We start from the raw sequence: 15,511 nt of genomic DNA on the forward strand, positions 1-15,511 counted from the left end.
GACATAAGTGCTTAAGTGAGTGAGGTGGCAAATTTTTGTGCGACTATTCTCTCGACAAAAGCCCTTAGTTAAATTTTTTAAACGCCGCTCTAAAGCTTAAGTTAATTTGGGTGTTTAAAATTGCGAAATTTCGCTTTTGCGCTTAATGGAGAGCGCGAGTGTAGTCAGTATAAGCCTTTTATGCAGTAAATGAGTAAATGTGTTGCATACTTTTAGTTGTTTTAGGCGGATTTTTTATTAAAAAATAAAAAAACGTTAACTCCGTCTGCACTGAAGCTTTATACCTTTTACAGTTGCTTTTCTTATGGCATAACTGAGTATAAAAAGGAATTTATCTTTAGTTGAATCAGTCAGCTTGTATGAGAGATATATGCTATATTAGTATGATCTGAACAATTTCTTCAGATATTGTGGCACTGCCTCGGAGAGTAATGTGTGTAAAATTTTCTAAAGATAACTTGAAAAAAAAAAAACGTTTTCCAAACAATAACTTCATATTTAACCCTCAGTTTGTAGGGCAGCTATATGTTATAGTAGTCCGATTTGAAAAATTTCTTCGAAGAATATAGTAATGCTCTGAACAATAGTCTGTGTCAAATTTGGGTACGATACCTTGGCAAATAGAAAAGTTTTCTTTACAAAGACTTATTCTTGGTTGGTCAATTTGGAGGGCAGCTATATGTTATAGTGGACCGATCTAAACAATTTCTTTGGAGATTATAGTGATGCTTCGGATAATACTGTGTGTCAAATATTGTGAAAATACCTTGTCGAATTAAAAAGTTTTTCATACAAGAACTCAAGTTTGATCGGCCAGTTTGTATGACAGCTATATGCTATAGTGGTCCGATCTGAATAATTGCTTTGGGTAATAATCTGTGTCAATTTTCATGAAGATACCTCGTCAAAAAAATAAAAATAGTTATCCATACCAGCACTTGATTTCGGTCGTTCAGTTCGTATGGTAGCTATACGCTAAAGTAGTCCGATATCAGCGGTTTCTACAAATGAGCTGATTCTTTATGAAAAAAGGACATTTGCAAAATTTCATTTCGATATCTGAAAAACTGAGAGACCAGTTCGCGTATATACAGGCGGACCGTCGGACAATCGGACAATCTGCCAGACGAACGGACTTGGCAGCTCTTTTACAGATATATAAACACTTGATAGGGTCTCTGACGTTTCCTGTTGGGTTTTACAAACTTAGTAGACAACTTAATGTACCCCGTTCAGCGTATAATTACTAAAGATGGCTTTAAGTAACCAAAATAGGTCAAAAAATTTATTTCCTTAAGTTGAAAATTACAAAAAGAGAGACAGGAGCAGAAAGCTCTACTCAAATATACCCATTCCTAACTTTTTTTTATTAGAGACGCTTTTCATTTTGCTACTATAAGTTCAATAGCATGTATAGATCCCCTTGATTCTCTTGAAAACACAACACCGCTCTTCGAATAAAACAAAGTAATTTAATCACAGTATCGACTGTTTCCAACAATGAGTCTAAAGGAATTCTGCTTATACATATATGACTCATGACTCAGCTGTGCCACTGAAGGATCCAACTTCAACATTTCTAAATCAATAAACCCGTAAAAACTCCAAACTCCCTTATGTCATGAAGTCCTCTTAATATTGTTCAATATTTCAAACCAAGCCAAATTGCTCTTAGTGGAACTTACGGCTGGTTGACAAGTCAGGAAATATTTTTTATATACTGAGGTTGTCCTTAATGTTTTTTATGTAGAATAATTTGGAATCTGACTTCTGTGACGATATAATTTTAGATTGGATTTTATGGCTAATTTATATGTTGGAGATCGTACTTGGACTGTTTGTTTAGACATTTCGTGAAGCCAGAAAAAGAAATACTGCCACTACATCTTAAACTTTTTACTTATATTGTCACTAGCTCATCGAGATGTCTGAAAATGTGATCTCTGCGGTGTGTACTCCTTAATCGCGCAAAGACAAAACTATCATTAATGAAGTTTTAAGATTGTAAACTTTGGCATTAGCCATGGCAACGAATTTGTGACGGGCTCAAAGCGCTTTGTAGAGTTGTAAGGGACTTACGATCTAGTATGCAGATGTTTTTAGATACTGCATCGCACGAGCGCGCTAAGCTGTTCAAATGAGATCCACCTCAGCATCGACCTCTCAACATTTCGGTTCCTCCGCACCCTTACCATTATTGATTTTTTGAAGAAAATAATGAAATAATTTTGGAAAAATTTTGGTTGCTCAGACTGAGTAATGTTATATCTTTTCTGAAGGGATCTATACATATTTTTGGTTTCTTAGAAGGTCTGGATACTTCTAAATAGTTCTTTTTCTGCTGGAACGATAGTTCTTTGTTGAACCGTGTTATTCGGTTTATTACCCGATTGTTGAAGGAAAAATGAGCTTTGTAAAAACTTATCGGTAATGTGGATAATTAGAACCAAGACATTCGAAATCCTCATAGTTTTATATACAATTTGTTGTATTATCTAATACATAGGAAAATTTTGGCTTAAAAAATTTCCAGAAATCTTCCTTCGGAAATGCTTTTAGTTTTCCACAACTTATCGGTTTTTAGACCGAAAGTTTTAGATTCGAATTTTGAAGCAAACTAGTTAGTGCGATACTTAGCGGTTTTTTAGACCCGACTTTCGAAGCAAACATAGATAATCTGATACTTAGCGGTTTTTAACACCCGACTTTCGAAGCAAACATAGTTAGTCCGGGACTTAGTAAGACCCGACTTTCGGAGGAAACATAGTTAGTCCGGGACTTATCGGTTTTTAAGACCCGAATTTCGAAGGAAACATAGTTAGTCCGGGACTTATCGGTTTTTAAGGCCCGAATTTCGAAGCAAACATAGTTAGTGCGATACTTATCGGGTTTTTAGACCCGACTTTCGAAGCAAACATAAATAGTCCGGGACTTATAGGGTTTTTAAGCCCTACTCTTGAAGAAAACATAGTTTGTCTGTCTGGACCCGACTTTTGAAGCAAACATAGTTAGTCCGATACTTATCGGTTTTTAGACCCGACTTTCGAAGCAAACATAGTTAGTCCGATACTTATCGGTTTTTAGAACCAACATTCGAAAGAAATCTTATTCTTTGGTTGGTACTATTGCTACATAGAATGCTGGGAATTTTTCAGCGATCCACTAAAGATATTATTCGTATTACCTGTAAAAATTTTGAACTCTAGAGAGTTTGAAATTAGCAGTGATTCAAGTCTGATTACACAGTGATATTCCAAAAATGATTAACTCGCCGGAATAACAGGCCTTCTTCTTTTTCTTCATTGGCGGAGACAACGCCTACGCGATTATAGCCGAGTTTACAACAATAACAGGCCTTGGCCGTATGAAATCCGGCTCAATTCCAGTAGCGCCGAACCGGCTGCCTTAAAAATTGGTCTGGATTCTTAACTGCAGATACTATTATCGCGGCGGCAAGAAACCGGTCGTTGTGAAATTTTAGAATAGTTCAGAATTGCAGCAATTTTCTTTTAATTTTTCAGCTCCTAACTTTATATTCACTCTCTCGCCAAACACTTGCTTCCACACTCTCAAACTCTCCTTGCCTTCGAAGTATTTTCGCACCAAAGTAATTTTCCAACTTTTGACCACTACACATTTTTCTTCATTATTCGATTACTTAAAAGTTGGCTGAGTAGAATTTCTTGCTCAATATTGCAACTTCCCAACACGCTCCCTTAAACATATACGCTCACACATATAATTTAAAGTGAAAATAGCACTCCTTTGTATCGACTATAAATTGAAAACTAAAGGGCAGCAGCCGGCAGTGAATCGAATTTGCCATAAAAGCCGGAAACAACATTTAACTGTAGAAATAATCGAATAGAATTTCTGCTAACTTTTGTGGTGTAAATTTCCAGAAGCAGGTCAACATATATGAGAGCAAGTGTAACGTGTCCTTGCTGACAAGAAAATGTGTTATGAAGAAGTTTTCTGGAGCAAATGCGCAAAAAACATAGTACAACATAGCATGGCATAGCATGACATCAACAAGAAAATTAACGGAAAACTAATAGCAGAAAACTGTTGCCCGGAGAAAGGCATAAATGAGAAGGAGAGAGAGTGAGAGAGAGAGTGAGAGGGAGAGGGAGAGGGAGGGCGAAAAACGTTGCGAAATTCCTACGGCAGCTGCCAAAAGCAGCCAAGTCAGGCAAGAACTTGTTGGGTTGTGCTGCCGACTGATTGTTGTTGTTTGTTGCGAACTTTGTTTTTGTAGTTTTTTGTTGTTGCTGTTATAGCTTACATGTAGCCTTGCTTGTTTTTGTGCAGATACAGAGAGCTTTTCGTCTTACTTTCAACAGTTTCTTAACAAACATTTATTCGGGCGTTTGTTGGTGTTGGGTAGGTGTTTGCTTGGAAAAAAACTAGCTGGGGGTTTTTGGTCACAACTCCTTGATATATTTCTACAATTATTTTCGCCCTAAAGGAATGTTTTGCTTGGCTTTTTCGTATTTCAATGCGTTTAGCTTTTAGTTTGGAAGTTTAATTGAAATAAATGTGTTGGATTCTTCGTTGTTTTTTTTTTTTTTTTGATAGTTTGGGAAGCCTGTCTTCCATTGGCTGCAAATATGATTGGAAACATAAATTATAGTCCTGCTACTGCATAAGCTAAATATGAGTCTAAGCTCCGGTAATTTTGATGTCTAAAATGTGCCAAGTTCTGAAAGATCAATTGTCGAAAACTTCGGAATGGAAATCGTCGAATTCATTCGTCATGTAAGCACTATTTCGGTTAGCCAGTAGCTAAAATAACACAAAAAATCTTGTTGGAACCAATTGGAAGATCAACATCCTCCAATTCAGACACGAAAAAGTCGTGAATGCGTATCATATAACATTCTGCATTACTGCACCATTTTGACCGAAATATGGACCAATGATTCCCTCAGCCCATTAGATCAGATGAAATTAGTTAAATAAATGAGGATTTCATAGTGGCCTAAGGTCCTTGAAGCCTTTAACCTGCGCCTACACACAGCTGTGCAGCCAATTAGCAGGTGCTTTGGAGTTTGAGGCTTCATGCCGCAGACTGTTATTTAAGTGCTTCTTGAGCTAACAATGGCCAGTTTAGAAGGCGACAAGTAGCCTGAGTTAATCCCTTAGGTGGTTGATTACATATAAATCTTTTAAGGTTGTAACCACCCATTCGCAGCTTGGCATGGCGCATGGCATGGAGTTGTTGCCAATACTCCTAGTTACCCACTCCTTTATCCCTGCGGAGCAACGCTTTTATGGTATGAGGGTCCACCACAATGAAGGGTTCGTGTTCTACTATGTTAGTGAAACTCATCAGGCAGTTCCTTCCCGGCTACACTTTTGTGACCTGACACACAGATAAGGTCCACTTGCGTGCGATCCGATAGACTGTTCAGCCGTTTTACACACTCCTGCACCAATATCGGTTTGATCTCGTATGTAGATATCGCTTTTAGTGCCGCTTGACTGTCGCTGAGTATAACTATACGTTCATTGCGATAGTTGCGTTGGAGGTTTATCTCTACACACCGACTTATAACAAAGATCTCTACTTAGAATATGCTCCGAAAACTACACATAGGTATGGGGAGTTTGGTGTGTGGTCTTGCGCCTCCTGCGCGAATTTCCCCCTGACATTTTCTAGCCGTCGGTGTGTCACTAGATTTTACCATCCCAAAGCAGTAGCTCGTGAGCGGCATCTTTCCATTCAGCCTTACTGCTGAGGGTAAGCTCGAACTTCTTAGTGAAGTTTACACTTTTGGTAATGCTGTCCCTTGTGAGAAGAGCCAGTGGTATTTCGCCATTTAATTCCTTCTTACGCCGGGAAGAGATGCCAAACCCTTCTGTTGTCATTTGTACGGTGTGTGTTTGGCAACCTGACCGATTTCTAGGTGAAGCGGTGTGAGATCCAGCATGACTTAAAGTGCCGCCTTCGGACATGTGGGTATGGCACCCAACACACAGATTCAGGCGAGTCGTTGCAACTTCGATAGTTGAAGTCCTATCGAAGTCTGCGATGCTTTTGAGGCCCAAGCTGCCGCCCGTATGTGATTATTAGTCGTACGGTCATGGTATATAGTACAACCACTTGACAATCCTTGGCTTGCGGCCTCAGTATATACCAGCTAGCCGATTTCATACCATAAGTGCTTCAGTAGCACCGGTGCTGCTTCCACCGCAGAGCGCAACCCAACGTGAGACCAAGGTATTTGACCATATTAGTCATATAAACAATAGCTTGTGGCTTATCATCATTCGAGTTTTCATTGAAACTCTGCTTACTCCGCATGGTATGGCGTATTACTGCCTACTAATAACGATGGAATTTGGCATTAGTGATTGTAAGTCCAAACAGCGGCGTTTTCTCGGAAAAAATTTGTTTAGATCAGATCACTATAGCATATAGCTGCCCTAAAGACTGGCCCATCAATATTTGTATAATTTTTTTTTTTTTTTGTATTTGGGAAGGACATTGTAGCTTCACTACAACAGAAGTTAAGACTTCTTCTGCTTACAATATTTGGATTAACTTTACTATATAATCATTGCAGCTGCCGTTTTGGTCGCAAATTACGTGTTTAGCGGCCCTAAGCGAGTTAGCAGGGGCTGTCCACAAAACTTTAATTGCTGGACGTGAAGTAACAATTACCTGCCATTAAGCTTTCAACAATTGACTGTAAACAGTTGCAATTATACAGGTATATAATTCAATTAGAGTTAATTATGAGTTGAATAGCGCGAAAAGCTGAGTGTGTGAGAGCGGGAGAGAGCGCAAGCGGGCATACAATACGAAGGCGGCGCTGGCAGCAGGAGTTTTGAGTTAAAGTTTTTACGAGTTGCGAACTATCAACACGCCATAAAACGCGAGGAGAGTAAACGATACGGAAGGAACAACGCCAAGCAGGTAAAAGTTCGACGCCAGAACAATACGTAAGTGTATATGTGGAGCGTGTGTGTGTGCGCGTATGGCGAGGTAAGCGCTTTTGCACGAAAAATCGCTGAAAATAACTCCATCAGCCGGAGCAGGAGCGAGTTATGGCCTTAAGTAGTGGCAGGTAATAATTTGTGGCATGCCACATTTTTGCCGCATGACAAGCATACACAAAAAGAAACACACACACACGCGCTGGCCTGCTTGCATGCGTATTTCTGCACTTGTTGCGGCCAACTTGCTGCCACAAATTGCAGCGCGCTTTAAGAATGCCAGCAGGCCACGCGGTGCGCGCGCGTCAAGGTAATAAAATTACAATAAGAAATTGCAACTTGCCACAAGCACAAGTTGTTGGTAATAAGCGCATATGTGCGTTTATGCAGCGCAGCTCAACCGGTTAAGTGAGTGCATGGTTGCATAAATGAAGTATGTTAAGTGGCATAAGCGGCATAATATGCACGAGGATGTATTTGTGTGTGACTATATAAGTATGTGTGTTTATGTAAGTATGTGTGTTTATGTAAGTATGTGTGCGTATAGCTGTGTGTATCTGTGTGAAGTGCATGTTGAACTTTCGCCTCCCAATCGGGGTTTAAGCTGTTTATACGCAGCCATGCGAAATACATACACTGCAAGTGTCAAGTTGCAGCATGTGGCATGTGCGTGTATGTGTGTTGCATGCATGGCTTGCGCTATGTTTTGTGGCAAATGTAAATAGGCAATTAAAATGGAACATATATTTTAAATTTCTGCGTGTACGCCCAGTGTAAAAATGTCATAATTATGCAGTTGCAATGGAGAGTAGGCACAAAGGGTGTGGCAATTGGTATTTGCTATATGTTTAAATTTCGCAAAATTCTTTCTTCGAGATAACAGCAGTTTTTCGAGGTTAGCGCACAATACTGACATTTTCTTCGAAAAAATTTTTTAGAACGGAAGAGTAATTTCTTCGGAGATAAGGTCTAGATTTTGATCAATCACTTTGCATAACAGGTGCATGAGGGGCAGAAGGGTACAATCTCGCAAGATTTAAGGAAATGATCAACCGCCCACGAGACAAATTCCGCCTGCTTGTCGCGCTCTATAAAGGGCACTGCATATTCAGGAAGCACTTGCGTAAACTGCCGGTTCTGCCACATGAAACAGGAAACCCGAGAGCCCCTCATTTTGGATTGCCCAGCAATTTGCAGAAGCAGGCTGAAGGCCCTAGGTTCCATCTACGTAGACAGAGATCACATCACCTCAGTCGCGCTCAGCAGGCTTCTGGAATTGTTCAGAAAGCAGAAGCTTGGTGACCATATGTGACATAGGAGAGGGCATAATAGACCGTAGGTGGCAGTGCAAAACCTCAATTATTACCATCCATCTATCTATCTACCCAAAAAATCTTGCACTCATAAATAAACAAAGGTTTTTGAGCTAACTAAAAACTTGTTAAGGCGGTCAAGATTCCCCGGTCTCCTTCAATAGACTCTGAAGATGTGTATACAGAGATATTTCAACCTCAGGAAGGCAAAAGCCGGAATATAAAGTAGGAAGTGGCAAGATGGTTCCACTCTTCTCCCATTCTATAGCCTTCGCAAAAAAACTCTGAACCTAGTGAACAAAGTCCAGCCAAAACACCTACAATCGCGGCTAGAACTACCTTGCTAAGTGCAAATTGTTCGATTCACTTTGGACCAAAAGTATCTCGCAGTCCCACAAGTTATGGTTGTTCACCAGTGCTTGCCGAGCACACTGCAGCTTGAGAAGTTCAGCGCTAGAACGTAAAAGGACAACGGAAACCAACTCGCTTCCAATCGGATGAAATGGAAGTAAGGATGCCCTCTCTAGGAAACTCATGGCTTTGCAGTTTCCGCAGATTCCGGCGTTCCCGGGCACCAACAGAAGACTAATATGGAGAAAGCTTGAAGCTAATGCTAATGAGGTCATGCACTCCTTGAGTAGTTTTGAGCGCACAGGCAGCGTGTTCGAACCCAGTATATCCGCTCGGCAATCGGAGTGACTCCACACCACTCTCCAGGATGCTGCACTTCGGGGCAGTATATCTACAGCTACCTTGATGTCAGTCACTTCCACTTGAAAGACGCTACAATTGTCTGGTAGCATGAAACTACAGTTCGTGAAGAGCTCCAGAAGGAAGTCTCCACACCTTATCCTTCTCATTAGCTTCGTTTAATTCTTGAACCATCTCACTGTACCTCTTCTTCAATAGCTTCGGCCCGCCAAAAAAAACCCACGCAGGTCAGTGAGTGGAAATTGAACCACCAGGATTGGGTTCCGCAGTACTAAGGTGTATATTGTAGGGAATGCAAATGAAGTAATCGAGAATTCATTGTGTCCCTGAACGGAGCCTCTCATTTACCCAAAAAGTTTTCTGCACCAGAACTTGATTTTGACATCAGCTAAATGCCATAGTGATCCGATACAGGTGCTTTCGACAAATGAGCAGCAAGAGAAAAGGAAGGAAAGGAAGAGGAGTTCGCGTGTATACGGACGGCCAAGCGGGCAACGTCCGGTGTGTTTAACGTGGGTACCTGTTGACGACAGCCTTACCCCACGGCGCTCAAAATCACAGCGGATCAAATCGATGTGTTGATCAGCGCGCTGGAAATGCCAGACATTTTCAGTACCCATTGCCAGTGTGGAATGGACTCACTAACCACCTTGGTTCGGGTTCGAGGCCCATCTAAAACCTCTGCTGTACTTTGGGTCCAGCACCCGGTTACCATCCACATTCAATTGACAAAGTGTCAGTTCTTCCCGCATTTGTGTTTTAACCACAACCACCACGATACACCCGAGGTGCCAGTCCATATGAGCATGTTGGAGCGAACTCCAAGGGCTTCTGCTCCCCATAATACCAGAATTAAATCTCCGATCAGACCTCGTGGCCGAAACTGCTACCAGTTGAGCTTCCATACTGTCTACCCTAGACTGGTGACAAGAAGCTAACCCTAAATCTCAGTTAAACACAAACAATTCACGCGCAAGCGACCCTAACTGTTCGGCATTTCAACTAGTGAAGAACACGATGCTAACATTTAAACGTTCATTGGTCCAGCTCCCTAATGTCCGAGCACAAATTTTTACTCATACTCATATTTTGATTTATACTCATAATTCTACTCATACTCACATGCATATTTGTACTCATATTCAAACTTGTACTTATACTCAAATTCGTACTCTTAAACTCATATTGTTACTCATATTTATATTCACAAACATATTTGTTTTCAGATTCATACACAAACATACATATTAAAATAATTAATTGATTAGCTACATTCTGCATACTAATATTTGACTTGTAGACACCGCTTAATTTCCTCATATCCTTGTGTTACCAAAGTATCATGATGCTACGTTAATATACATACATACATATATGTAGGAAAAAAGTTATTTCATAGCGTTATGAGTGTGCGTGTGTAGGTCTATTTTTCTTATTTTTATTAGCGTCGAAATTTGTTGCTTTCCTTCAACGTGCCCCTCCTGCCACATCGACATAGTGCAAAATTAATAAACTCGTTCGTAAACAAAAGGCGAAAATGGAAAATAATAAGCCAACGGCGGGCAAGCTTTATGGCCCGTTATCATTGTATGTACACTTCTAACGTACATATATATATATATACATATGAACTATTAGAGTGATTAAAAAAAAATTTTTTTTTTCGTTTGGTACTCGGAAAAATAGGTTCCTAGACACCTCTAAGAAAGCCTCTCCAAACATGAGTTTTTAATTGTAACGGGAAGGTCCTCCTACATACAGTTTTCTATTTTTTCTTATTATCAGATAGAAATATTTATATCTCGCTTCCAACTACTTGAAAAAATATCTTGTTAATTAGGTTTTGTAGGAAATTGAATGCTCTAAAATATGATCTCTTATGATTTTTTCGTAAACCCAACCGTTTAAAAGATATTAACGGTTGAAATTTGACTATTTTTGGAAAAATTCTTTATTTCTTATTAATTTTATAACTCAATGAAAAAAAATTATTATGAATGATGAAACTTATAGGCTTTCTTAAGAGGTGTCTAGGAACCTATTTTTCAGAGTACCAAACGAAAAAAAAAAAAATTTTTTTTTGATCCACCTTAATATGCATTGATGTTTGACGATGAATATCTCGTAAACGCTTAACTTAATCGAAATATCATAGGAGACCATTTTTATAGAGCAGTAAATTTCCTACAAAACTATGTGTTTCATCATTCATAATAATTTTTTTTCATTGAGTTATAAAATTAATAAGAAATAAAGAATTTTTCCAAAAATAGTCAAATTTCAACCGTTAATATCTTTTAAACGGTTGGGTTTACGAAAAAATCATGAGAGACCATATTTTAGAGCATTCAATTTCCTACAAAACCTAATTAACAAGATATTTTTTCAAGTAGTTGGAAGCGAGATATAAATTTTTCTATCTGATAATAAGAAAAAATAGAAAACCGTTAGGCGGAGGACCTTCCCGTTACAATTAAAAACTCATGTTTGGAGAGGCTTTCTTAGAGGTGTCTAGGAACCTATTTTTCCGAGCACCAAACAAAAAAAAAAAATTTTTTTTGAATCACTCTAATGTAAATATATATGCTTATATATAGCATAGCTAGCCGACTTCGTGTTTACATGGCGAAAATTAAGTAATTTTTCTCATTATTCTTTTATTAGTTCGCACATTTCATACCCCCAATTTCATAACATGTTTCTTGACTGAGTTTTCTTTTACTCACTTCTCCAGCAAAGCTCTTAATCAATTCCCGCACTTGCCTCCACACTCGCAGCAAATGATTCCACTGGGTCTCATTATGGCGATTTAACGATTTTATGCGAAACACATACAGACAACACATAATTTTATACACATGTTGGGGGGTCATAACTCCATTCTACATTCTATTCGCCTGCCTTTACTTCACCACCCACTCATACTCCCCTACTGCCTGCTTTTTCCAACTTTTTTACTCATTTCCCATTTCTTGTTTGTTTTGCTTATCCACTTGTCTTCTAATTTTCGCATTTCATTAATATGGCAATATTGCCCGCGGCCTTGAATATATAAATATTTGTTCCACCAACCCCAACTTGTGCCTTGTTGGTTTCGGCAGTTAATACTTGTAATTTTTTTTGCGTTTTCGCATGCAACACCATTATTTATTCATTATCTTTTTCTATTGTTTTCTTTTCGTTTTTGCTTTTGTTTTTGTATTTTATTAATTTTGCTTATTGATTTGTCGTTAGCGTGTATATACTTTCAGTATTTTTTTGTTTTTGTTGGGCTTTAGTCTGATAATAAATTTTTTATGCAGTCATTCTCCAATGGGGATATGAAGTGTATGTATGTGTGTGTGCGATAACTCATATTTTATAACGTAAACATTTTTATTAACCTTTTTTGGAAGTTTACTCAGTGTCTATTGCTTTTAAGGGGAATACAGATTTTTTTCTTTTTAATTAACTGAAATTGATGAAAATGGCTAGGAAATTGCACTCCGGAGCAATAAATCTACTACTACCTTAATGGCTGCAACCTCGGCCTGGAAGACACTGCGATTTTCCATTTTCCAGAAAATTGAGTTGATAGAGAGCTCCTGAGAGTAGACCCTTCCACCAAAATTTCTTCCAAGCTTTGACCCATCCAAAAAGAATCTTACTGCCCTCTCCTCCACTGGCTTCTTCCCATCCACAACACCCACGTCACTAAATGGTTAAAAAAAGAGCCACCAGAGTTCGCCAAACCAAAGCATGATCCAAGTGATCCGGTACGAAGTCAAAGTGAGTTAGAATTTCCGAGTGCTCAGACCCGTGTTCTTTTAGGAACCCAGACTTTCTCAGTCTGACGGCAACTTTCGCAGCCATACACCTTCCGGCAATGTTCACGGGCTATATGTGCAGGATAGCGTTAAGTGTCATGGCTGAAGTGGACTTTAGTGCACCACACATGCTGATGAACGCCGCCCGTTGAACGCTTTCGAGTTTCTTTGCAAGTGTGGTCTTTTCTAGAGCCTTCCATCACATAAAGACTCCAGTGCACGTAATAAGCTTGACTATGATATCGTTGAGCCAGAGGACCACTTTTGGTGAGAGACCCCACCTTTTGCAAATGGCACCTCTTTATCAATATGAAGAAGTCAATCGATGACGTGTTTGCTCTCTATTCGATATTCGGCTTCCATGAAAACTTCCTATCTAGAATGAACCCTATATATATCACTGTATCCGCTAGTTGCAGCTGGATGACTCCCGTTCGTGGCAGTGGTGCCGGTGGGATCTTGTGTCTTCTACTGAATAAACCCCTTGTGGGGTTTCCCTATTCACATTTCGTCGAACACGTGCGTTTCCCCATTCCGTTTCAATCACTCCGTCGCACAGAACACTGAAATTGAGATGTGTAAGATTTGATTCAACACCAAGACCATCCAGAGCAGATACGACTGCTTCTGGCAGGACGTTATTGAAAGCTTCCTCTATATTAAGGAAGGTCCCAACAGCGAAGTCCTTAAGCCTATTGGCTTCCTTAAGCCATGACACGATAGTATGCAGGGCAGTAGCCACTGACTCGCCTTTACAATAAGCAGGTTGCGTTCCTGAGTTTTTAGTAAGAAGGAAGAGCTAGATGGGCCCGAAGTCCTTGGCCGGTTTAGCCGTCATACAAAAGGACCGATCAGAATCAAGTGTTTAGCAACTTTTTTTTTTTATTTAACTAGTGGAGTGGACTATTCTTGAAAAATGTATTTGTAGTCTCAGAAAAAATTATTCAGATTGGTCTAAATGGTGCTCTGGCTTTATGAAACCATAGTTAATCCAATAATGTTTTATGAGGTCGATGTCTAGTGGAGGGCGCTGGGTGAAAATATGAGTAAGGTTAGAATTAAGGCTTCGGAGGGCATTAAGCCAAATTTAAAAAGGTGAAAATCAGTAATTTTCTCTATCACTCGTGCTATAAGCTGGAAGGATTCCCAAAACTTTCTTACACACTCAGTTATAATCAACTGAGCTACTACCTCTCAACAAAAAAGAACACATTTTTATCTTTCTCACTCACCTCATGTCCCTTTTCCTGCTGACAACCGCCCAGTCCACGTTTCAGCAGCACATCATTATCCAAACTGTCCGCACTGCAACGCCTCACATATTTACTGCCGCCGCCACCACTACTCACGCCCATTGAACCAGCTGACGCCTCGAGCAAATGCCCGCTCTTCTCACCGGTCACCTGCAGGTGATGTGTTTGTTGTTGATAAAGATCATGTGGCGGCGGTTGTTTCTCCTTCTCTCTGTGACCCTTCTCATGTTTATGCTGCTGATGATGGTGGTGTTGATTGTGCGGCTGGCTGTGTTGATGGCTATGGTGATGATGCTGATGGCGCGTTAGCCGACAACAGATACGCGCGTAGGTACATTGTAACGCCTCCGCCAGCAGCGCACCCAAACTGGAGAGGCACATCAACATGAGCGGCACACCGATTAGAGCATACAAAATAGTAGCGATTTTACCAGCGGCAGTGCGAGGCGTCAAGCTGCCATGACCTAGTGAAAATAGGAGAGAGAAAAAATTTCTTAAAAGAATTGAAATTGAAAATGATTTAAGAGTTTAAGTTTTTCTTGTGGAAACGTACATAAGGCTAATTTTCTGGTTTTACTGTGAACGGAATTAGCCGTAGCCGCAATTTTGTTAATTAAAGTTGAGATGAGATGAGTGTTGATGTCAAAACTTGTTCTCCAAATAGAAATTAATTCTGTTTTGAATTTAATTCAGATTAATTGAAGTTTGTAGACGTGCAAAAGTAACTCAGGCTGTTTCCTTTTAAGTCTGTTTTTTTCTATGGCTTTTTCTGCCCAAAATCACTAAACGAGATGGTGGAAATAATGTAGAAAACTGATAAAAAGGTACACAGAGCTCTACGGTCAAAATTACAAAATCTTAATAGTACAACAGAAATTTCTCAGTTTAATCGATTAGTTTTATCGACGGATTCTCAAGTTCGGTTAGAACTTCCACAAGATCGACTATTAAATGCGAGACCTTATCGTAACTGTAGCCGAAATTGTTTTTTCTTATATTTTAACTGCTCAAAATCATAAAAAGTGACAGTCGGTATAAGGTGGAAAGCTGAGAAACGGTGCTCCAAATCTTCATTGGACATCTTCCGGGAGGCCTTCGGAAAAAAATTACAAAATTTGAACAGTACAGCAGAAATTTCTTAGTTGAATCGATCAGTTTCATCGAGAGATTCTCTAGTTCAGTTAGAACTTCTGCAAGATCTACTATGAAAAGCAACAAATTATCGTAACTGTAATTTTTTTTGTTTTTTCCTTCTTTTAACCGCTCAAAATCAATAAAAGTGATGGTGTGAAGAAAATGAACAGCAGAGGAAAGGTGTCTCAAATCTTCATCGGACTTCTTCTGAGGTCTCTTCGGTCAAAATTACAAAATCTGGACAGAACAGCAGATATTTCTTAGTGGAATCGATTGGTTTCATAGCGACGTTCTCAAGTTCGGTTAGAACTTTGACAAGATCTGCGTTTTATGTTAGCGACATATTATTGTA

At 39.5% G+C, this 15,511-nt stretch overlaps 1 protein-coding gene across 3 annotated transcripts in view; it reads right to left on the minus strand.

Annotated features, from left to right (window-relative positions):
* The window catches only part of LOC126756492 (uncharacterized), a 233,361-nt gene that overhangs the window by 45,683 nt on the left and 172,167 nt on the right, over positions 1-15,511 (minus strand). For all 3 annotated transcript variants that reach the window (XM_050469577.1, XM_050469579.1, XM_050469578.1), the window contains one exon: positions 14,005-14,489. In XM_050469577.1, the coding sequence (XP_050325534.1) occupies positions 14,005-14,489 (485 nt within the window). The remainder of the gene's footprint in view (positions 1-14,004; positions 14,490-15,511) is intronic.

The sequence above is a fragment of the Bactrocera neohumeralis genome, chromosome 4 (assembly GCF_024586455.1).
Source record: "Bactrocera neohumeralis isolate Rockhampton chromosome 4, APGP_CSIRO_Bneo_wtdbg2-racon-allhic-juicebox.fasta_v2, whole genome shotgun sequence".
NCBI classification, from domain to species: Eukaryota; Metazoa; Arthropoda; class Insecta; order Diptera; family Tephritidae; genus Bactrocera; species Bactrocera neohumeralis.